We start from the raw sequence: 23,851 nt of genomic DNA on the forward strand, positions 1-23,851 counted from the left end.
GGGATTACCGGCGTGAGCCACCGTGCCCGGCCCATAGTGTAAGTACTTTCTAAGTGTTTGCTATCAATAAGTAATAAATCATAGAATACTCGACTGAAAGTGGTACAAATATTAGAGATTTATTATTACAGAACAAGATTGAAGTTGGCAGTTCCAGGGTTTGTCCTGTCAATTAACCAAGGCATCCCGGAGACTGGACTCTTCCTGTACCCACTGCCACGCTCAGTGTGGCAGTGCCTTCTCCCCTCATCATGGCAGGGAGGCCACCACAGCTCCAACAACCAAGTCTTCACATGGTCAGCATCCCAAGCATGAAATAAGGGGATGTGATTAAAAAGGGCTTTTCTCCTTGTGCAGCCTTCCCTTTACAAGCAAGAAAATCTCTCCTAGAAGTCCCTAGTAGGTTTCCTTTCAGCTAAAACTTGGGTCACAGGCCCATCCCTGAACCTGGCACTTCCAACCTGTAACAAATGAGGCAGAAGTGGGACTAGGGCTGGCTGCTGGACAGCTGACCGGTAGTGCCCACCACAGTCTGGGAGCCAAAGAGTTCCAAAAGTTCCTCACTCAGGCCGGGGGTAATGGAGAAACAGGCACATAGCAGTATTCATCCAGGAGTCCTCAGGTTTTTTAAGAGTTTTTTAGTTTTTTTTTTTTGTTGTTGTTGTTTTGTTTTGGTTTTTTTTTGAGATGGGCTCTCGTTCTGTCGCCCAGGCTGGAGTGCAGTGGCGTGATCATGGCTCACTGCAGCCTCGACCTCCTGGGCTCAAGTGATCCTCCCACCTCAGTCTCCCAAAGGGCTGAGATTACAGATGTGAGCCACTATGTGCCTGGCTAAGAGTAGCTTATTTTTATTTTATTTTATTTTATTTTTTTTGAGATAGAGTCTTCCTCTGTCACCTAGGCTGGAGTGCAATGGAGCGATCTTGGCTCACTGCAACCGCCCCCTCCTGGCCTCAAGCAATTATCCTACCTCAGCCTCCCAAGTAGCTGGGATTACAGGTGTCTGCCACCATGCCTGGCTAATTTTTGTATTTCTGTAGAGATGGGGTTTCACCATGTTGGCCAGGCTGGTCTAGAACTCCTGACCTCAGGTGATCCACCCACCTTGGACTCCCAAAGTGCTGGGATTACAGGCGTGAGCCACCGCGCCTGGCCAAGAGTAGCTTTTTAACCTAGGTCAGTATCGTGTTGGTAAAATATGGAGAGAGGATGTTTGAGCAGAAGGACCTGCCTCATCTTCTCACCTGTTCTAGGCTGCTACCTTCTCTTTCTACAAACCAAAGGAGGGGGCTCATAACTCAATGGGCCTTGTGGGAAAGGCTAACCAGACTAGTCACTGCTGAATTCCTCTACGGGATTCCCCTACCCTGACTGCCCTTGCCACAGTTGCACCCACCATCCTAGGGGCAGTAAGTAGAGAGAGCTGTGTGAGAAGAGCACTCTTTCCACTCCAGATGTCCCCTACAACCTACATCCTCACGGCCACTAACAGTTTGGGCCCGTAGCATCACTCATCTGGACTGCTCCCGTGTGGTCTCCCCATCACAACAAAGACTGCAGCAAGGTGGACAGAGAACTCCAAAAGAGCCAGGAAAATACCTTTATAAACCATCACAGATTTCCACTCACTAAATCCATTAATAAAGAGAGGAGAAATTTTAAAATTCCAAGGCACTTGGTTACTAATCTGATTCTGGCCTACATGTGGATATTCAATAAATACTTGTTAAGTTAAATTGACTCAAGGTTTTATTTATTCAGCCTACTTAAAGCTTATGTAAACCCCTTGGAGATTTGTGTCAAGCTGTTAAGTTGGAAAATATAAGAAAAGTAGTATTTTCAATAGACCAGCTTTCCTCTTAATGTACTTTATGAACTTAGTGTAAACCAGGGAAATGGGGGAGGGGTACCAGAAGAGCAGAGGGGAAGGAGGTGAGGAGGAAGGAAGAGGTGAGGAGGAAGGAAGAGGTGAGGAGGAAGGAGAAGAAAAGCCTTTTCTGTCATTTCCTGCATTTGTCTTAATTGCTGTACTTATTAGCCAGCTACTGCCCTCTAGTGCTCACTGTATTAAGTTCGCATCTGAATTCCATTTTTACCTTTAAAAACTCTGGTGACACTTAGAAGGGATCAAATTTCCTGTTTTGCAGATAAGCAAATTGAAGTCCAGAGGAAAGAGGTATCAAACTGACCCAGGGGACTTCTGGACTCTTTGTTACCTCACCTATAACTTGTCTGGAAAACTTTATTAAAAGCCTTTCTCAGAAATTTTAATTGGTAACCAGTAAAAATTGTAGCATCATGTTAGTGCTAGTTATTATTATTATTATTTTTGAGACGGAGTCTGGCTCTGTTGCCCAGGCTGGAGCGCAATGGTGCAATCTGGCTCACTGCAACCTCCGCCTCCTGGGTTCACGCCATTCTCCTGCCTCAGCCTCCAAAGTAGCTGGAACTACAGGCGCCCGCCACCACGCCCGGCTAATTTTTTGTATTTTTAGTAGAGGCGGGGTTTCACAGTGTTAGCCAGGATGGTCTCGATCTCCTGACCTCGTGATTTGCCCATCTCGGCCTCCCAAAGTGCTGGGATTACAGGCGTGAGCCACCGCGCCTGGCCTGTGCTAGTTATTATTTCCAATGTTGTTCTAAATTAAGCTTAGACTGATTGCTGGTCAATTTAGGTAAGGATATAAAATAATAGTGGTACATTTTTAACTTAGTACAAGTTTAGAAAATGTCTATAATACTTCTTTAAAAAGTTAACTAGAGGCTGGGCACGGTGGCTCACGCCTGTAATCCCAGCACTTTGGGAGGCCGAGGTGGGCGGATCACAAGGTCAGGAGATCGAGACCATCCTGGCTAACACGGTGAAACCCCGTCTCTACTAAAAATATAAAAAATTAGCTGGGCGTGTTGGCGGGCGCCTGTAGTCCCAGCTACTCGGGAGGCTGAGGCAGGAGAATGGCGTGAACCCAGGAGGCGGAGCTGGCAGTGAGCCGAGATCGCACCACTGCACTCCAGCCGGGGCGACAGAGCAAGACTCTGTCACACACACACACACACACACACACAAAGTTAACTAGAACAGATCCCAAGTGGATTTGGCCGTTTATCAGAACTGACTTATCATTGTCTCCATGTGGGCTAACATTCTGCTAGAATTCTCCCAAGTGAAGCTCTTTGCTCACTGATGGGAAAAAGGGGGTTTGTCATTTTAACATGGAACACATATTTTCACCACATAATCATTTTGCTAGTGGAAATAAATGGAAAGTTATCCAGCTGGACATGCTACTTATGAGAACACTACTGAGTAACAAAAGATTTATTCAAATATTTAATTGGAAGGAACTACATCTGGAATAAGTTTTAAAGGAATTCATATAAAAAGAAAAGCAAATCCTTTAGAAATTGATATAAACAGTTGATTTTATCTGGAACCAAGAATGTGAATGAATTGGAACCTAGATGTCCTAACCTGTTTCTTTGCATAAAAGCCAGTTGAATTTTGAAATTTATATGGCAATTATACTTTATTGCTTTACGTAGAGCTTTGTTTTCAGCTAATATTTTAGAGACAGATTACCCAAAATTACCTAATTTGGTTCCCACTTCACTCCTTCTCAAAAACCAAACATAAAACAGAAGGGGGCCAGCTGTGGTGGCTCATGCCTGTAATCCCAGCACTTTGGGAGGCCGAGGCGGGTGGATCACTAGGTCAGGAGTTTGAGACCAGCCTGACCAACATGGTGAAACCCCGTCTCTACTAAAAATACAAAAATCACCCAGGTGTGGTGACACATGCCTGTAATCCCAGCTACTTAGGAGGCTGAGGCAGGAGAATCGCTTGAACCCAGGAGACGGAGGTTGTGGTGAGAGCCGAGATCGTGCTACTGCACTCCAGCCTGGGCAACAGAGCAAGACTCTGTCTCCAAAAAAAAAAAAGGAAAGCAGAAGGGGGCATCTTCCTGTCTTCAAAATACAACCTCCTGCTAAGACTAGCAAGTCAGCAGAAACTCATCGCATTTGGGCTTCTGGTTACTAAATGAATTAAGAGACACCGAGTTCCATCCTTAGATGTCCACATAGATCCCATTGATCAAATAATCCAGTCTTGAGTAACGTTTCCTGCGGAGTGATTCCGAGAGGATTCTACCCAGGAGGACGAGGCCTATCACCAGGAACAGGACACCAAAGAGCAGGGACCCGATAAGAAGCCATTTTTCAAATGGAAGGCCGTACTGATTTTCTGGAACACTGCCCTGGGACGAACTGCCTGGACTGGCCTCCCTACCTTCCCAGGAAGCAGTTTTATTCGTAGTGGAAGACTCCACATTTGACATAGAAAGTGCAGTAGGGTTATACACATTCCCTGTGTTCAAAGTTAGGTTGGAGATTTCTGTAAACGGTATGGTTTCTAGGCTGCCTTTCGAGTCCGTAGGGGCCTGAAAGGTGGTAGTCAGAACTGCTGTTGTAGCCATTGCTTGGAGTGTAGCCGCAGCCCGTGTAAAAACTGTAGAAATGAGGGTCGTGGGAGGCTGAGAAGTGACAGTGGTTACAGGTGGAGCTGTGGTGGCCAGCTGTGGCTGGGAAGTCCCAGAAGGTGTCACTGAAGCATTGGTGGGTAGAAGGGTGGTGGGCTTTGGAGTAGCCGAGGTGGTATGTGGAGAAGCAACTGCCACCGTAGCTGGGAGCGCACTCACATTTTCAGGCAGCAGATGAGCTATTTCTTGATCAGAGGAAAACTGTGAACTCTGAGAATGGCCTTTTTCCTTATAAGCAAGGAGCTGGGCACTTGCTTCATCCATCTTAAATAGTTTCTCCAAGTGATCTGAGGATCCAAACTTCTGAGAAAGTGTGTCTCTCCATGAGATATCGGTGGGCTTTGAATAATCTGTGTGATGATGGGCTAGGGGAGTGACTGCTTGTGAAAATTGGCCATGTAAGAGAGAATCTTCCTGGGGTAACTCTTGGCTTGGCAAATTTCTGGTCAAAGATGGAAAATCTGAAAATGTATGGAAAATAAAAGGAAGGCTTATATAACTCCATGCTACGGTAGGTTAAAAAAATACAAACATATCAGCTTGTTCAAAAGATCCCTAAACTGGTTGGCCATGGTGGCTCACACCTATAATCCCAGCACTTTGGGAGGCTAAGGCAGGAGGATGGTTTGAGGCCAGGAGTTGGAGACCAGCCTGGACAACATAGGGAGATCCTGTCTCTTAAACAAAAAAATCTCCAAACCGTTGATACTTGACATTTCATTGAAATGTGTGCAAAATGGAAAAACACAAATTGCTAAATGAGAATCTGATAACGCCGCCTCTCTACCAGATGCTGTGGTTTATTTCTAGCATGATAGGACAGAAGAGAAGAGAAATGTGTGGAGGAGGACCAGGCAAATTAAGGAAAAGGTGGGAGGTGCACAGCAGAGAAGCCGGAGGGGCTCAGCAGGGCAGCAAGAGGCTTAGGAAGATGGAAAGGGTTCTCCGTCTTCCTAAGGGGCCAAGGCCAGGGAAAAAAGCGGGCCAGAGGGTGACCTGAGCAGGAAAGATTGGCAGGGAGAATGCAGGGGAAGGTGTGGGCTTCTGCAAGACATGCCAACTAAGACTGAGATGGCAATTGGGGAGCAAGTAATCATCAGGAGAGATTTCAGTGGGGGCATGAGCCAGGCAAGAAAGGTATGTGGAAGCTGTGGGAAATGAGGCAATTGAGCAGGAGAGAGGGAGCAGAATCCCTGTGGTGTGTCTCTGATAGGGAGGAGGAGGAGGGGCCAGGCAGGGTCTGGTCTCCGCTCTGAGCACTGAGGCCACAGCAGCAGCAGAACAACAACAACGACAACAAAAAACCAGAGATATATCGTTCCAGCACTGTGCGCAGAGGAGGGAGGCTATCTGGGAGATTTCATTTGGACTCTCAAAGATTAGAATTTTGGAGCCAATGTCATAGGTCATGAGGATGATGGGACCAATATTTGAAATCATGATGACCACACTGTAGACATAGAGGGCAGAAAAACCATACAGTCCTGATGCCTGCTGAGGAGAAACCAGCCCCAGATCCTGCTCCTGCTCCATGAAGCTTAGAATTTTTCTCCTGATCACACACCCCATTTATCAAAGCTCAAACTGGAAAGGCCTGTTCAAGCAATCAAGTGCAGGGAATGACCAGGTGAATTGCCATGTATCACTCTGCTGCTAGGCTAACCATCTCACATTAGAACTGCAGAAAACACAAGGAAAGAAGCAGAGGAATGTCCTGGCATTTCTCAGTCCACTCACTCCTGCTCTCTTTTCCTTTTTCTTCCTCAATTCACCTCCATGCCAGTTTCCAAACTGGTCCTCAGTCTCCTCTTTCCTACAAACGGATCCAGAGGCAGCTACGGATTCATGCCATCTCGTGACTACTCTCTAAGCCTTACCCCTCTGAGAGGTTCTTTGCACTGTCACTCTGTCACTTATTCATCCATCTAGGACAGGGCTCAGCAAACTACGGCCTGATGGACAAATCTGGCCTGCCATCTGTCTTTGTATGACTTGCAAGCTAAGAATGGTTTTTACATTTTTTAAAATTTTTATTTGTTTTGAGACAGAGTCTCACTCTGTCGCCCAGGCTGGAGTGCAGTGGTATGATCTCGACTCACTGCAACCTCTGCCTTCCAGATTCAAGCGATTCTCCTACCTCTGCCTCCTGAGTAGCTGGGATTACAGGCGCGTGCCACCACACCTGGGTGATTTTTGTATTTTTTTTATTATACTTTAAGTTTTAGGGTACATGTGCACATTGTGCAGGTTAGTTACATATGTATACATGTGCCATGCTGGTGCGCTGCACCCACTAACTCGTCATCTAGCATTAGGTATATCTCCCAATGCTATCCCTCCCCCCTCCCCCCGATTTTTGTATTTTTAGTAGAGGTGAGGTTTCACCATGTTGGCCAAGCTGGTTTCAAACTCCTGACCTCAGGTGATCCACCCCCTTCGGTCTCCCAAAGTGCTGGGATTACAGAGGTGAGCCACCATGCCTGGCCAGTTTTTATATTTCTTTTAATGGCTGAAAAATAATCAAAAGAAAATTGTGTGACACAGGAAAGGTATACAAAATTCAAATTTCTGTATTTCAAAACCTAAAGTACTGGTGTGAAAAGCCTAAAATACTATTTGGCCCTTGGCAGAAAAAGTTGGTGGACATCTGCTCTAGGATATAGTGTTCTACTCTAAAATAGAATTTGGGTCAAATGAAATATATTTGAAAATATATATATATATTTTTTTTTTTTTGAGACAGGGTCTTGCTCTGTCACCCAGGCTGGAGTGCAGTGGCACAAACACAGCTCACTGCAGCCTCAACCTCCTGGGTTCAAGCGATCCTCCCACCTCAGCCTCTTGAGCAGCTGGGGCCACAATGCCATGCCACCATGCCCAGCTAATTTTTGTATTTTTTGTAGAGACAGAATTTTGCCATGTTGCCCAGGCTGGTCTTGAACTCCTGGAATCAAGCAATCCGCCCACCTCAGCCTCCCAAAGTGCTGGAATTACAGGTGTGAGCCATCATACTTGGCCTATAATTCATTTTAAAGTTAAAAAAGAAAAAGACTGTTTAAGTAAACACTCTGTGATGTGTGTGAAATCAGAACTTAAATATGGCCATTGACAAGAATGGCCAAAACAGCTGTTTTCTTTCTCAAGCATGCAAGCTCATAAAGAAAGCAAAGCTAGGGCCAGTCCCACTTCTTGATAAGATTCCTCTGTTGGCAGAGGTCCTAGAACCACAAAGGGATCCTCCACACCTGCTCCATTCGCCTCACCCACTCATGTTTGCCATTGGGGCATGGTGCTTCCTCTCAGTCATGCAGAGATGAGCCACAAAGGGAGCTGCAAAGCAGCTCTGCGCCCTTAACTCCTCTTTGGAGTTTTATTTTCAAACGACTTCACTGAGTTGAAAAATGAGAGACTGACTATTACTGGGACCCCAGCTGAGCAAACAGACTCCCAATTTATTCTATGTCTGAATTCTCCTATTCTTCCAGTCCTTGGTAAAAATGACATGCCATGAAGCTGCCCACAACAACAATAAAAGATTAAATACCAAACTGCAATGGCTTTAGAGAATGAACAGAATCCACTGTCATCTTTCAAACTCTTGGTCCGTAAATATTAGTCAATGGGATATAGGAAATAGAGGCTGGGCACAGTGGCTCATGCCTGTAATCCCAGCACTTTGAGAGGCCGAGGCAGGATGATTGCTTGAGGCCAGGAGTTTGAGACCAGCCTGGGCAACATACTGAGACCCCCCATTGCTACAAAACATTTTTAAAAATTAGCCTGGCATGGTGGTGCATTATCTGTAGTCCCAAGTACTTGGGAGGCTGAATGGAGAGGACTGCTTGAGCTCAGGAGGTGGAGGCTGCAGTGAGCCATGATCGCGCCACTGCACTGCAGCCTGGGCAACAGAGTGAGATGCTGCCTTAAAAAAAAAAAAGAGAGAGAGAGAGACAGAAAAGAAAAAGAAATAGAGTTCTTCCAGAAACAAACCACCAAACAGATAATCTGTATTTAATTTCACTCCAGGCAGGAGGCAGATAATTCATTTTTAATGGGGTAATATGAATTCATCAACATGGACAGATTCATACACAGAATTACAAACACAACTTGCACACATCCTGTAGATATAAACAGTCCTTTGCATACTATGTCCGGGGTTGGTGCCACGTTGCCCCTAGGTGTCCATCAACCTGCTCAGGGGCCGGCAACGCCCCCTGGTGGCTGCCACAAGAACAGTTTAATTCTAATTTCACTTCATTACCTTCACACTCGCCCTAAAAAGATGTATGCACATGCCAAGTTCCCTTTTTTCCGTTTCCATTGGCAAGGAACTTCATCCCATACATGCTCTTTTATATGTGCATTACAAAAGCAACAACACTCCAGAAGTATTAGAGAACAAATTCAGCTGTAATTTCTATCATCATATCCTAACAACAATTATTTACACAATACTCTGTGCTTCATGCTCCTGTTTGAGAGGATGTTTGACCCATCAGGCTTCCCTGGCACATGAACAAAACTCAGACACAGCCTCAGCTAGGGGGCAAAGCAGTGTCAACACGCAGGCACCCTGGGCAGTATCATTCCCCGAAGCCCCTCATACTTAATGCAGTCAAGAGAGAACCCTAGATTCCACTCCACCTAGATTCCATTCCACAACCCTAAAACTACTCAAGTTTCCCCCAATGCAGCAAATGGTGTCACCATTCATCTGGATGCTCAAGGCAAAAACTAGGACTTGGCCTTGATGGTTCTTTTTTTCTGGTCCCCCAGACCCATACCACCAGCAAGTCCTGTCAACTCTACTTCGGAACACCCCATATGTCCACTACTCTCTCCATCTCGCCCGCCACTCCCTGTTTCTTCACCCAGATCTCACCTGCGCCTCCTAACCAGTCTTTCCATTTCCACTTTGCTGCTGTGTCACTGTCCATTCCCAAGAGGGCGGCTATGGTGAGCTTTGAGAAATCACCTTTTTTTTTTTCTTCTCCCCGAGACAGAGTCTTGCTCTGTCGTGCAGGCTAGAGTGCAGTGGCGCAATCTCAGCTCACTGCAACCTCTGCCCCCTGGGTTCAAGCAATTCTCCCGCCTCAGCCTCCTGAGTAGCTGGGATTACAGGCATGCACCAGCACACCCGGCTAATTTTTGTATTTTTAGTAGAGACGGGGTTTCACCATGTTGGCCAGGCTGGTCTCGAATTCCTGACGTTGTGATCTGCTCGCCTCAGCCTCCCAAAGTGCTGGGATTACAGACATGAGTCAGGAGGTCAGGAATTTGAGACCAGCCTGGCCAACATGGCGAGACCATGTCTACTAAAAATACGAAAATTAGCCAGGCATGGTGATGCTTGCCTGTAGTCCCAGCTACTCGGGAGGCTGAGGCAGGAGAATCACTTGAACTTGGGAGGCAGAGGTGGCATTGAACAGACACTGCATCACTGAACTCCAGCCTGGGTGAAAAGAGTGAGACTCCATCTCAAAAAAAAATAAAAATAAAACTCCCAACAGCTTCCCACCACACACCTAAAAACTCCCGGCCGGGCACGGAGGCTCATGCCTGTAATCCCAGCACTTCGAGAGGCCGAGGTGGGTGGATTACCCGACATCAGGAGTTCGAGACCAGCCTGGCCAATGTGGTGAAACCCTGTCTCTACTAAAAATACAAAAATTAGCCACGTGTAGTGGCATATGCCCCTCCTAAGGCGGAGGTTGCAGTGAGCTGAGATCGCACCACTGCACTCCACCCTGGGCAACAGAGTGAGACTCTGTCTCAAAAACAACAACAACAAACAAAAAAACTCCCTCCTATGACTTACAAGGTGTTATGTGATCTGGCCCTCCCTGCTGTTTTGCATATCACTCTCTGAGTATTTCACAATGAGTCAACCAGCTGGGATTGGAGTGTTGGTTTTTCAAACACTCCAAAGCATTCTGCCTGAGGACCTTGGACTTGGAAGGTCTTCCCCTGATCTCCTCACATCTGGCTCCTCACTATTCAGATCTCAGTTTAGGGGTTACAACTTTACTTACTGATTGTCTATTATACCATCCTGTCTCAATTCTGTGCATAGCACTTGTGACTATATTTTTCTTGATTATTTATTTATTATGGTTATTGTCTCTCTCCCCTAAAACATAAGTTCCAGAAGGGAGAACCTTGTTTTCCTATTTTTTTTTTTTAGAGATAGTGTCTCACTCTGTCACCCAGGCTAGAGTGTAGTGGCATGAACACAGCTCACTGCAGCTTTGACCTCCTGATCTCAAGGAATTCTCCTGCCTTGGCCTCCCAAGTAGCTGGGACTACAAGCTCATGCCACCATGCCCGGCTAATTTTTTTAATTTTTTGTGGATATGAGGTCTCATCATGTTGCCCAGGCTGGTCTCTAACTTCTGGGCTCAAGTGATCCTCCCACCTCCCAGAGTGCTGGAATTATAGGCATGAGCTACCACATGGCCAGAACCTTGTTTTTCATGTTTAGTGTTGTTTCCTTAGGGCATAGAAAGTACTTGGCACATAGAAGATGCTAAATAATATTTGTTATTTATTGAATAAATGAACAAGTAGAATATTAAAAATCAAGAATATGATGATAACTTTCTAAAACTTAAATAAAAGACAAATTGAAGCTGGGTGTAGTGGCTCACGCCTGTAATCCCAGCACTTTGGGAGGCTAAGGAGGGTGGATCACCTGAGGTCAGGAGGTGAGACCAGCCTGGCCCACATGGTGAAACCCCATCTCTACTAAAAATACAAAAAAAAAAAAAAAATAGCTGGGCATGGTAGTGGGTGCCTGTAACCCCAGCTACTTGGGAGGCTGAGGCATGAGAATTGCTTGAAGCCAGGAGGTGGTGGTTGCAGTGAGCTGAGATCGCACCACTGCACTCCAGCCTGGGTGACAGAGTGAGACTCTCTCTCAAAAAACAACAACACTCATGCCTGTAATCCCAGCACTTTGGGAGGCCAAGGCAGGCGGATCACAAGGTCAGGAGATTGAGACCATCCTGGCTAACATGGTGAAACCCCGTCTCTACTAAAAGTACAAAAACAAAATTAGCCGGGCATGGTGGCGGGCACCTGTAGTCCCAGTTACTCAGGAGGCTGAGGCGGGAGAATGGCCTGAACCCGGGAGGCGGAGCTTGCAGTGAGCCGAGATCGCACCACTGCACTCCAGCCTGGGCAACAGAGTGAGACTCCATCTCGGAAAAAACAAACAAACAAGCAACAACAACAAACCCCACTAAATTCTGTAATTGTGATTTTATGCAAATACTGTCTATGAAGGGTCCACAGAATTACCTAAGCAACATTATATTTGTTTTCACCTTTTTTATATGGATAATCTCAAAAAAAAGAAAAATTGATACTGAAACCACTTCAACTTGAAAAATTAACAAGCCAAAGTGTCAGCAAAACATATCTCAGTAATTATATTAATTTTTTTGCTATTTATTTTCCATTCCGAATTAATATGTAAGTTCCATGAACATGGAGATTGTAGTTCTAGTGCTTTGAACAGAATCTGGCACATGGTAAATGTTTAATAAATATTTCTTGAATGAATTTCCTTTCCAGTCTAGACAATAAAATCCAGTGAGTTTGATTTCAGACGAGATTGGGTGCGTTCAGGGTGGTATGGCCATAAAAAGTTTGATTTCAGATAATGTGATTATAATGGGAACTTAATAACAAATATACTAGAACTTTCTATATTAACACAAGTCTTCACCCTTTCAAAACAATCACCCTGGAGACCTGTATACTTATTCCAGTGTTGCCGACCTTGTTCTAAAGAGGTGCTTCAAAAATGTTTCATACAAGGTTTGTGTGTCTTTTATCTCATGAAGGTAAAAGCAGAAACAAACCAGAACAAATACTACCATGGCTTTCATTGGAAATCAAATTTTGGTTTAATAAATTGAATTTCCAGTCATGAGATTTTCTGATATGTCTGGTGCCCCTTCTGGTAGTTTTATTTAGACTCTTGTAGAAAATCTTTCACATGAACCAGTCTTAAATTATTCCAATCACAAAAGAAAAAGTATAATGCTTTTATTACCTGTAATTATCCTGTAACTCATAAGTCCTTTTGCTGGTTTCAATGGACAGGCTTCCTCATTGGGACAGAAAAAGAGGTAGCAGTTGGGTTGTCTAGCTGTTTTTCGAGTGTCGAAGATCATCAAGTTACATGCTTTGTCCCCTGCAATGAAAGGTTTCATAAGCATGATTTTGAAATGCGATTTTCTAAAGAGTAGGGCAAGTAGGAAAAACTTCACTTATTATGGAGTCCAACACAAACACCTTTGTTCATTTTGTTCACTTGCTTGCTGACCGCTGAATCATTTCCTTTTCCTTAGCTTAGTTGCTTAAGGCAACTTTAAAAAACATCGGGTTTAGCTTTTTTTTTTTCACAAGGTGGCACCGAAGGCGAAGAAGGAAGCTCCTGTCCCTCCTAAAGTCAAAGCCAAAGCAAAGTCTTTAAAGGCCAAGAAGGCAGGGCTGAAAGTCATCCACAACCACACACACACACACACACACACACACACACACACACACACACACACACCCAAGACCTGCATGTCACTCACCTCCAGCAGCTCAAGACACTGTGGCTCCAGAGGCAGCCCAAGTATCCTGGGAAGAGTGCTCCCACATGTTTGACCACTCTGCCATCATCAAGCCCTGACTACTGATGTGCTATGAAGATAGAAGACAACCACACACTGGTGTTCACTGTGGATGCCAGGGCCGGCAAGCACCAAAGAGGCTGTGAAGAGGCTCTCTGACACTGATGTGGCCAAGGTTACACCCTGAGCAGGCCTGATGGAGAGAAAGAGGCATGCGCTCTGCCGGCCCCTGCCCACAATGCTTTGCATGTTGCCTACAACACTGGGATTATTTTTATTATTTTTTTATTTTTATTTTTTTGAGATAATGTCTTGCTCTGTCGCTCAGGCTGAAGTGCAAGTACAGTGGCATGATTTCAGCTCACTGCAACCTCCACCTCCCAGGTTCAAGAGATCCTCCCACTTCAGCCTCCCGAGTAAGTGGGACTACAGATGCAAGCCATCACACTCGGATTTCTTTTGTATTTTTTGTAGAGATGGAGTCTCTCTATATTGCCCAGGCTAGTCTTGAACTCCTGGGCTCAAGCTGTTTGCCCCAGTTGGCCTCTGAAAGTGCTGGTATTACAGGTGTAAGCCACTGCACCTGGCCATCTCTTGGATTCTGAAAGCATCTCAGATGCCTAATAAAGCCATGAGTGGAGTCAGTAAATTATCATAGATATCATGGCTCCTTCCACACAGGATCTGAGTAGTATATGGAATACAGTCTATCTTTTAATTTTTATCTGTACCATTCTTTGTGTTTTTCTTCCAATTACCCCTCTCTCCTTGTCATATTTGCTTTTCTATGTTCCTTCCTTCCTTACTTTTCACTGTTAACTATAATTTCTGGTCTCTTTTCTTTTCTTTTTTGAGTCAGGGTCTTGCTCTGTCATCCAAGCTGCAGTGCAGTGGAACAATCATGGCTCACTTCAGCCTTGACCTCCTGGGCTCAAACAATCCTCCCACCTCAGCCTCCCCAGTAGCTGGGACTACAAGCGTGCACCCCCATGCCTGGATAATTTTTTGTTTTTTTTTTTTGTAGAGGCGGGGTCTCACTGTGTTGCCTAGGCTGATCTTGAACTCCTGGGCTCAAGCAATCCATCCCCCTCAACCTCCCAAAGTACTGGGATCACAGGCATGAGCTACTGCACCCAGCTGCTGGCTTCTTTTTCTGTTCCTCTTGTGTCCAACAGAAATTAAACCCTCTATTCATCATGGCCTAGATTTGATTTTGTCCTCCATTTGGTACAGTCTCACATCTTTGGGAGGTCAGCGTGTCCCTGGTCAGGTTGAAGGTTAAGAGGCGCATAGGCTAATTGTTAAAAACATACGCTCTGTCGACCATCACCACCACTGGTGCTAGTCAGGCAGTGGTGAGAGATCAACTCCAACTCCCCAGATGGGAAGGAAGATTTAGTTAGCCTCTGCAGGAGTTTTATCACGTCATATCCCCATTACTCAGATAATAACAGGAGTACTCCTGCTTTTTCTTTCTCAACAATGTGATACCAGAAATACCTTTCTTTTTAGCACTTAGGTAAAGGGGAGGGTCCATAAGCTCAAAATTGTATGCAAGATATTGTGCCCATCGTGTTATGTGCATTTTTCTAGAGTATCATCAAGTTATCATAGTGCCTTTTGAACCCTCGGTGGTTAAACCATTTCTCAGGAAGTGAGGAAAATGTTTGAGATCCATTAACTGAGGTCCCAAGTACCTCTGCTTGTAGCAAAGCAGTAATAGGACTTTGGCTTCTAGAATAAAACAGCAAACCCTCGTTTCTTAGAATTGAGGAGCAGGGCTTTGCTGATGCCTGTGAATACCACACTTACAGTATTCAGTCCTGCTTGCAGGCGATGTTTCTATTTCACATACATGTTGATGTCAACATTTAAAGAAAAACTAGAAATTTAAATTAAACCTCTGTCATTTCCATAAATTACTTGCATAAAGTGCCCCAAAGCACACTGCTCAATGAGACCATCGAAGGGATTTTTCCTCCTGACACCAAGTATACGGTATCTTCTCCACACCATTTTGCAGCAATAACCACATATCCTACCATTGAGTTCAATTCTGACACCAACTATCCAGAGTTGGCATCAGATTCCATGGATTATGGGCTCAGTATCACAAGACTGCCCTCATTTCAGAAGCCAGTAGCAAGTATCAGGTCTCCAGGTCACCCACACTTCTGTCTGACTCGGCTACTGCTAATTCAGGGATTCCCATGATCCTACCCCCTCAGATTTGATAATTTGCAAGAACAACTAATAGAACTAAGGAAAATGCTGTATTTACTATTACAGTTTATAATAAAGGATACAAATGAGCAGCCAAAAGAGGCTCCTAGAGTCCCAAGTGCAGGAGACTTTGTCCCTGGGGAACTGGGGTGCATAATTCTCTTGACGCTGGAATGTGTTCACCAACTTGGATGCTTCCCCATCATCTAGGGGTTTTTATGATGGTCTCATTTTACACAAGCATGATTGATTAAGTCATGGGCCACTGTGACTGAACTCAATCTCCAGTCCCTCCCCTGAGGTGAAGCCTCACTAGCACAAACTCAAGTATAGTTGAAAGGGGCTGGTTATGAATAACCAAAGACATGCTCCCATCTCTTGGGAAATTCCAAGGTTTTTAGGAGTTCTGTGCCAGGAACTGGAGACAAAGATCAAATATGTATCTTTTGAGACAAGGTCTTGCTTTGTCACCCAGGCTGGAGTGCAGTGGTTCGATCAAAGCTCACTGTAGGCTGGGTGCGGTGGCTCACACACTTTGGGAGGCCAGCACTTTGGGAGGCCAAGGTGGGAGGATCATTTGAGGTCAGGAGTTCAAGACTAGCCTGACCAACATGGTGAAACCACGTCTCTACTGAAAATAGTAAAAATTAGCTGGGTGTGGTGGCGAACACCTGTAATCTCAGCTACCCGGGAGGCTGAGGCAGGAGAATCACTTAAACCTGGGAGGCGGAGATTGCAGTGAGCCAAGATTGCGCCACTGCACTCTGGCCTGGGCAACAGAGTGAGACATCATCACAGACAAACAAACAAAAAAGTCCACTGCAGCCTCAACCCCCTAGGATCAAGTGATCCTCCCATCTCAGCCTCCCAATAGCTGGGACTACATGCGTGCACCAGCACGCCTGGCTAATTTTTTACTTTTTACAGAGAACAGGGTCTTGCTATGTTGCCCAGGCTGCTCTCAAACTCCTGGGCTCAAGCAATACTCCTGCCTTGGCCTCTCAAAGTTCTGGGATTACAGGAATGAGTCACCACACCCAGCCATTCACTAGCTTTTCTAGGCAACTTGATGACAAGGCCTTGTCCATCTTATTCACTGTTTTCTCTCTGGCAACTAATAAAGTGTTAAGTACTCAAGAAATTTAGTTTTTTTCATTTAGAGAACTTGGACAGGGTCATAAGTAAAATTGAAAAAAGATTTTACTAAAATACACAGTATACTTCTCTTTTCAGTACAAATACTTAAATCCTAAAATATGCAAAGTCCTGGTTCAAACCTATAGGTCTCAGTTTCCTCCTGTGTCATGAAAATGGGCCAGACTAAATGATTCCCCATCCCACTAGAGTTCTAGAAGCTGTAGTTACCTAGTAGTCAGTGTTTGTTTGTTTTGTTTTGTTTTGTTTTGTTTTTGACTTATCCTATGCCACCAGCTCCAAGGAAGGAGACGAAGTGGAGGTTTTATGCTTCCAACTTAAAGATCAAATGCTGATTTTCCCAAGAGATAAGAATTCTATTTCTTGTCTCAACCCCTTTTCTCTGTTTACATTTTCTTTGTAATATCACACTGTTTTCCAATACTCCATGCTGATGGCAGCTAACCATTTCAATAGGATTTTTGTTTTCAATATTCTAGATACCGGTTGGGATATAACACCAGTGATTCTCAACCTCTTGTCTACCCAGTCACCTGAGGGATATATACATACATTTATCAATAACTTTGACTCAGCTTAGGATAGGGGAGGGCACACTTGTAGAAAATTCTCCAGTCATTTTGTCACTTATATTCATACCCTGTCGAGAATCACTGGTATAAGTTATTCAGCCACATCCCCCAGCTCCTGAAGCCACAAAACACATGGAACAAAGGATTGCCAAGAAACCACTATTTACCTGATATGTTTTTTGTTGAACAGCAAGAATTAATGCAGTCTTCTTGAGTTGAAGTATATACGGGCTCATTGCCTCTGATTCCCTTAGAAAGAGATGACTGGATGTCAATGACAACATCTTCTAGACTCTTGTTGAGGCAATTCTGACTAGCAGACAGCCTTAGTGTCAGGAAGCAAATTATTACCAAAGTATAAGTCAAGCTCCCTTCTCCCCCAAAGAACATTTTAAATTTCAGTTTAGTTTTGGTCTTCAAAGGTCAAGGATAATCCTCCCTCTGGTCTTAGTTTGCTTTAAGAAGGCTGCACAGATGATGAGATTTCTCTCTAGAACAAAAATGGAAAATCATCAATGAGTTTTGTTTCTTTAACAAACAAGGGAAGAAACATTTCATTTCCTTAAAGTCAATGAAAAGGATCCACATACAATTTAGAGAAGAAAAGATACAAGTATTTTTTGTTTCACTTTTAGTAAATTTAAGACAACTTTTCATTAAACATTTGGCAAGGAACTAATAAGCATAAACAAACATACTACCTCATCAATGCTTAAAAGCTGACAATGCTTATGAAGGAACAGGTATAAACAGTAGGCCTGCCTCGGAATTCTACAATCCTTCCCTCTTCTAACTCAGAGCGGAGAGGGCACACATTTCTAGTCACTGATGAAGCAGTAGTAATAGGCTTGAGCATATTTTCTTTCTCAGTAATAATAATCAGCATTTTAAAATCATCTACCAGGGGCTAGGCGTGGTAGCTCATGCCTGTAATCTCAGCACTTTGGAAGGCTGAGGTGGGTGGATTGCTTGAGCTCAGGAGTTCAAAACCAGCCTGGGCAACATGGGGAAACCCCGTCTCTACTAAAAATACAAAAAATTAGCTGGGTGTGGTGGTGCATGCCTGTGGTCCCAGCTACTTGGGAGGCTGAGGTGGGAGGATTGCTGGAGCCCAGGAAGTTGAGGCTGCAGTGAGCCGTGATTACACCACTGCACTCCAGCCTGGGTGACAAAGCGAGACCGTGTCTCAAAAAAAACTTAAAAAATAAAAATAGGTGACAATATACTAGATGGTAGACATTGTGCTAAGGAATTTACCACTCTTTTGAATTGTTATTCTCTTTAATTTATTACCATCTTTAATCTTTATACCAACTGTAATGGCTAATACTGAGTGTCAACTTGATTTGATTAAAGGATACAAAGTATTGATTCCGGGTGTGTCTGTGAGCATGTTGCCAAAGGAGATTAACATTTGAGTCAGTGGGCTGGGAAAGGCAGACCCACCCTGAATCTGGGTGGGCACAACCAAATCCGCTGCCAGTGCAGTTAGAATATAAGCAGGCAGAAAATGCGAAAAAGAGAGACTGGCCTGGCCTCCCAGCCTATATCTTTTTTTTTTTTTTTTGAGACAGAGTATCGCTGTCGCCAGGCTGGAGTGCAGTGGCGCAATCTCGGCTCACTGTAACCTCCACCTCTTGGGTTCAAGTGATTTTCCTGCCTCAGCCTCCCGAGTAGCTGGGACTACAGACGCATGCCACCAAGCCCGGCTGGTTTTTTGTATTTTTAGTAGAGACGGGGTTTCACTGTGTTGGCCAGGATGGTCTCAATCTCCTGACCATGATCCGCCTGCCTCGGCCTCCCAAAGTGCTGGGATTACAGGTGCGAGCCACCACGCCCAGCCCCAGCCTATATCTTTCTCTTGAGCTGGATGCTTCCTGCCTTCAAACATCAGACTCCAAGTTCTTCAGTTTTGAAACTCCTTGCTCCTCAGCCTGCAGATGGCCTACTGTGGGGCCTTGTGATCATGTGAGTTAATACTTAATAAACTCATATATATATATATTCCACTAGTTCTGCTCAGGATCTCTTTTGTGAGACATATTTAAAAATGCATAAAATGGAATATGTAGGATTCCAAAGGAAGCCAGTTATAGTGAAATATAATTATCAAAATAGATTTTAGAATGTCCCTACAAAATCCTGGTGAAAGAAATCAAAGAGGAGCTAATAAATAGAGAGATATAACATGTTCATGGATAGGAAGACTTTATTTTGTTAACATATCAGTGCTTCCTGGCCAGGCGCCATGGCTCAAGCCTGTAATCCCAGCACTTTGGGAGGCCGAGGCGGGCGGATCATGAGGTCAGGAGATCGCAACCATCCTGGCTAACACGGTGAAACCCCGTCTCTACTAAAAATACAAAAAGTTAGCTGGGCGTGGTGGCAGCCGCCTATAGTCCCAGCTACTTGGGAGGCTGAGGCAGGAGAATGGCATGAACGCTGCAGGCAGAGCTTGCAGTGAGCCGAGATTGTGCCACTGCACTGCAGCCTGGGCAACAGAGTGAGACTCCATCTCAAAAAAAAAAAAAACAAGGTATCAGTGCTTCCCAACTTGAGCTACAGATTAAATACAGTCTTAATCAAAAGCCCAAAATTATTTTTTGGATATCAACCAACTGATTTTAAAATTTACATGGAAATGCAGAAAAGACCAAGAACAGTCCAGAATACTAAAAAACAAAGTTGGAAGACTGATACTACCTGACTTCAACACTTACCGTAAAGCTACAATAATCAAAAAAATATGGTATTAGAAAAAGAATAGACAAACAGATCAATGGAATGGAATAGTAAACCCAGAAATAGACCCTCACAAAGAGAGTCAACTGATCTTTGACAAAGGAGCAAAGGGGATTCAATGGAGAAAGGACAGTCTTTTCCAAAAATGGTACTGGCACAACTGGATATCCATTTGCAAAAATGAATAAATAAATAAATCTAGCCACATACTTCACACCTTTCGCAAAATTTAGCTCTAAATGGATCACAGACCTAAATGTAAAATATAAAACTGTAAAATTTCTAGAAAATAACAGAAGAAAATCCTGTGACCTTAGATTAGGTGATGAGTTTTTAAATACAATACCAAAAGCACAGTCCAAGAAATAAACATTTGATGTTGGACTTCATTAAATTTAAAAACTTCTGCTCTGCAGTAAAAGATACCGTTAAAGAGAATGAAAAGATAAACCACAGACTTGGAGGAAATATTTGAGGTGGTTTTTTTTTTGGAGGAAATATTTGTGAAACACACATCTGATAAAGCAGCAGTCCATAGCCTTTCTCGCACCAGGGACCAGTTTCATGGAAGACAATTTTTCCATGGACGGGGTTGTGGGGGTATGGTTCAGGATGATTCAAGTGCATTGTATTTATTGTGCACTTTATTTCTATTATTACATTATAATATATAATGACATAATTATACAACTCACCATAATGTAGAATCAGTGGGAGCCCTGAGTTTGTCTTCCTGCAACTAGACAGTACCATCTGGGGGTGATGGGAGACAGTGACAGATCATCAGGCATTAGTTTCTCATAAGGAGTGTGCAGCCTAGATCCCTCACATGTGCAGTTCACAATAGGGTTCGTGCGCCGATGAGAATCTACGGCCACCACTGACCTGACAGGAGGTGGAGCTCAGGCAGTAATGCATAATGTAAATACAGATGAAGCTTTGCTCTCTGGCCCACTGCTCACCTCCTGCTGTGTGGCCCATTTCCTAATAGGTACTGGTCTGTGGCCCAGGGGTTGGGGAACCCTGTGATAAAGGACTGGTATCCAAAATATACAAAGAACTCAAGTCAGCAATAAGAAAAGAAACTCAATGGACAAAAGATCTGAGCAGACACCTTATCAAAGAAGATATACAGATGACAAATAAGCATATGAAAAGGTATCTAACATCATATGTCATTAGGGGATTGCAAATTCAAACAAGATACCACTATCCACCTATGAGAATGGCTAAAATCCAAAAAATGGACAATACCAAATACAAGGACATGGAGCAACAGAAATTCTCGCCTGGGCGCGGTGGCTCACATCTATAATCCCAGCACTTTGGGAGGCCAAGGCGGGCAGATCACTTGAGGTCAGGAGTTCGAGATCGGCCTGACCAACATGGTGAAACCCCATCTCTACTAAAAAAAATACAAAAATTAGCCAGATATGGTGGCAGGTGCCTGTAATCCCAGCTACTTGGGAGGCTGAGGCAGAAGAATCGCTTGAACCCGGGACGTGGAGGTTGCAGTGAGCCGAGATCATGCCACTGCACTCCAGCCTGGGCAACAGAGTGAGACCCTATCTCAAAAAAGAAAAAAAAAAAAAAAAAAGGAAAAATTCTCATTCATTGCTGTTGGGGAATGCAAAATGGTACAGCCACTTTGGGAGAAGTTTGGCAGTTTCTTACCAAGCTAAATGCAGCCTTACCATACAATTCAGCAATTGTCCTCCTATGTATTCACTCAAATGAATTGAAAACTTATGTCCACACAAAAATCTGCAATAGAATATTTATAGTAGCTTTATTCATAATTGCCAAAAACTAAAAGCAACCAAGATGCCCATCAATAGATGAATAAACAAAATGGGATACATCCATACATTGGAATATTATTCAGTAATAAAAATAAATGAACTATCAAGCCACAAAAAGACATGGAGGAATCTTAACTGCATATTCCTAAGTCAAAGAAGCCAGTCTGAACAGATATGAATCTAACTATATGACGTTCTAAAAAAGGCAAACTACAGCAGCAGTAAGGCCAGTGGTCACCAGGAGAACAGGAGTGGGAGGATGAATCGGTGGAGTGCAAGGGATATTTGGGGCATTGAGACTATTCTGTATGACACTGTAATGGAGGGTACATGTTATTGAACATCTGTCAAAACCCATAGAAATGTAAAACACACAGAGTGAACATTATGTGAACTATGGACTTTTAGTTTTAAAAAAAGGTAAAACCAAAAAAAAAAAAAAAAAACAAAAAACCAGAAACAAACCAGTATATGGTAATAAAACACAAGTCTAATACTTTTCTTGCTGTTTGTCAAAATTCTGTATACAGTAAAATAGTAACATTTATTGCGTCTAAAATGCCAGTTTCTATGCTAAGCACTTTATATATATCATGTCCTTTAATCTTTACAGATCCCATTATTATCCTCATTTAAGTTAAAACTTACAAAAAGTTGTGGGACATAATATGTGCTTCTTTATTAACCTATTAAGTAACAAGTGGTCATCTAATAACTGCCATAATTTTGACGTGGTATTGAGTGTAGATAATATTTTGAAACATGTCCAACAAGTCATGTGATATAAAAATATCGGCAATATTTACAGGGGGCAAATCATAGCTACTGCTAATACTACTGTGGCTTTTGCCTACATTCCATTTCAGAAGTCGGTGAAATAATAATTTTTTCCACTCAAGTTCACAGACATCCTGAATTCTATCCATGGATACCTTATCGTGGACTCCCCAGGTTAATAATTCTGGCCAAGGTACTTAATACGCTGCCATATTTTGCAAGCCTCTAGGGAATCAAGAGAAAACCAGGCCAATACTTTATTTTGAATGGATTCTAATGTAGCCTCTTTTCAAGCTTTTGCAAAGAAACCTGAACTATGTAAGGAGATGGGGCAGGAGTTGTTTTCAGTATGCAGCATTGAGAGAAGTGTTTAAGAGTTTTATATCATTAAAGAGGCTCAGCAATATTAGGTTAGCGACGTTTTCTAATCCATTATTATTTAGGCTTTAAGGGCCTGAAGTCGAGTTGAATCTTGTTGAAAGACGGGGTAAAAGGATACAGGCGGGTGAGAGAGGATGCCCCTGAGTTTTAACGTCTGCATACAAGAGTCGCTACAACTTACTCGCACGTAATTAGTTCAAATACCGGAAATCATCTTACAGCACACTATAATTTACCAAGATGCTTATAACTGTATACACACACACACTCTACAGAGAATTAGACAATTAGCAGTTTCAATAATGAATACAGAGTCAACGACAAGAAAACAGGGAACATTTTCTCTTCCTTTGAGGAAATGCATGTTGCCTACTGAGCTATTCTTCTGCCTCTCCTTCTGATGTCAACGCAGAGCCAGAGCCATTTATGGCAGGTGCCTTGAGCCCGCCTAGAGGTCCCCTTTGGAATACTGCAGCGACTCAAGGATCCTGGTCAGCCCTTATTGGCCCCAGCTGGTCCTTCGGATGCTCGGGTGTGGGTGAAGGAGCCTCGGCCCCTGGAAAGGAGGGGACCGACTCTCTCCGCAGGTAGCGACGTCGCCTGCGGTCGGTCGGGGGTGGGTATTGGGGAGACCCCTTTACCTGGCGTCGAGAGGACCCCGGCGCCCCTGCTGCCCTCCAGGTGCGAGGACAGCTCTTTAGCGCCCGCGGGAAGGACCGGGGAATCCGCGCGGGGGTCTCGGCGAGGACCGCAGGGGATGCTCCGCAGCTCCCGCACCGGCCTGGCGGGTTTTGTGGTTAGCAAGTTCCTGCTTCCGTCGCAGCGACGGCAAGTTTACCGCGGGGGAAGGGCACGTTCCTGCCCTGCAACCCGGAGCTGCTTCCCGGCAACATTAGCGCGTCCCTCCCCGCGGAGGCTCCGGGCTCCCGGCCCCAGCGCTGAGCCCCGCAGGGAGGTGGCGCCCCCCACCGCCCCGCGCTCCCCGCCAGCTCAGCCACACCGCTGACCCCGGGCTGGGCGCGCTGCGAGGG

At 44.3% G+C, this 23,851-nt stretch overlaps 1 protein-coding gene across 1 annotated transcript; it reads right to left on the reverse strand.

Annotated features, from left to right (window-relative positions):
* Positions 1-3,304: 3,304 nt before the first annotated feature.
* On the reverse strand, positions 3,305-23,780 carry MANSC1 (MANSC domain containing 1). The gene is made up of 4 exons (XM_001139056.6): positions 23,462-23,780; positions 17,286-17,608; positions 12,601-12,741; positions 3,305-4,999 (listed from the first exon to the last, which is right to left on the reverse strand). Exons 2-4 carry the CDS (start codon positions 17,506-17,508, stop codon positions 4,068-4,070), a joined length of 1,296 nt encoding a protein of 431 aa, XP_001139056.3. The 5' UTR covers positions 17,509-17,608; positions 23,462-23,780; the 3' UTR covers positions 3,305-4,067.
* Positions 23,781-23,851: the final 71 nt, after the last annotated feature.

Source organism: Pan troglodytes, chromosome 10, assembly GCF_028858775.2.
Source record: "Pan troglodytes isolate AG18354 chromosome 10, NHGRI_mPanTro3-v2.0_pri, whole genome shotgun sequence".
NCBI lineage: Eukaryota > Metazoa > Chordata > Mammalia > Primates > Hominidae > Pan > Pan troglodytes.

Excerpts from the sequence above, each read along its gene's own strand:
- MANSC1 (XM_001139056.6), bottom strand. The coding sequence starts at position 17,508 with ATGTTCTTTGGGGGAGAAGGGAGCTTGACTTATACTTTGGTAATAATT. Across the intron at positions 12,742-17,285 it reads TTCAACAAAAAACATATCAG|GGGACAAAGCATGTAACTTG; the intron begins GTAAATAGTGGT and ends CTTTCATTGCAG. Across the intron at positions 5,000-12,600 it reads GAGTTACAGGATAATTACAG|ATTTTCCATCTTTGACCAGA; the intron begins GTAATAAAAGCA and ends ATACATTTTCAG.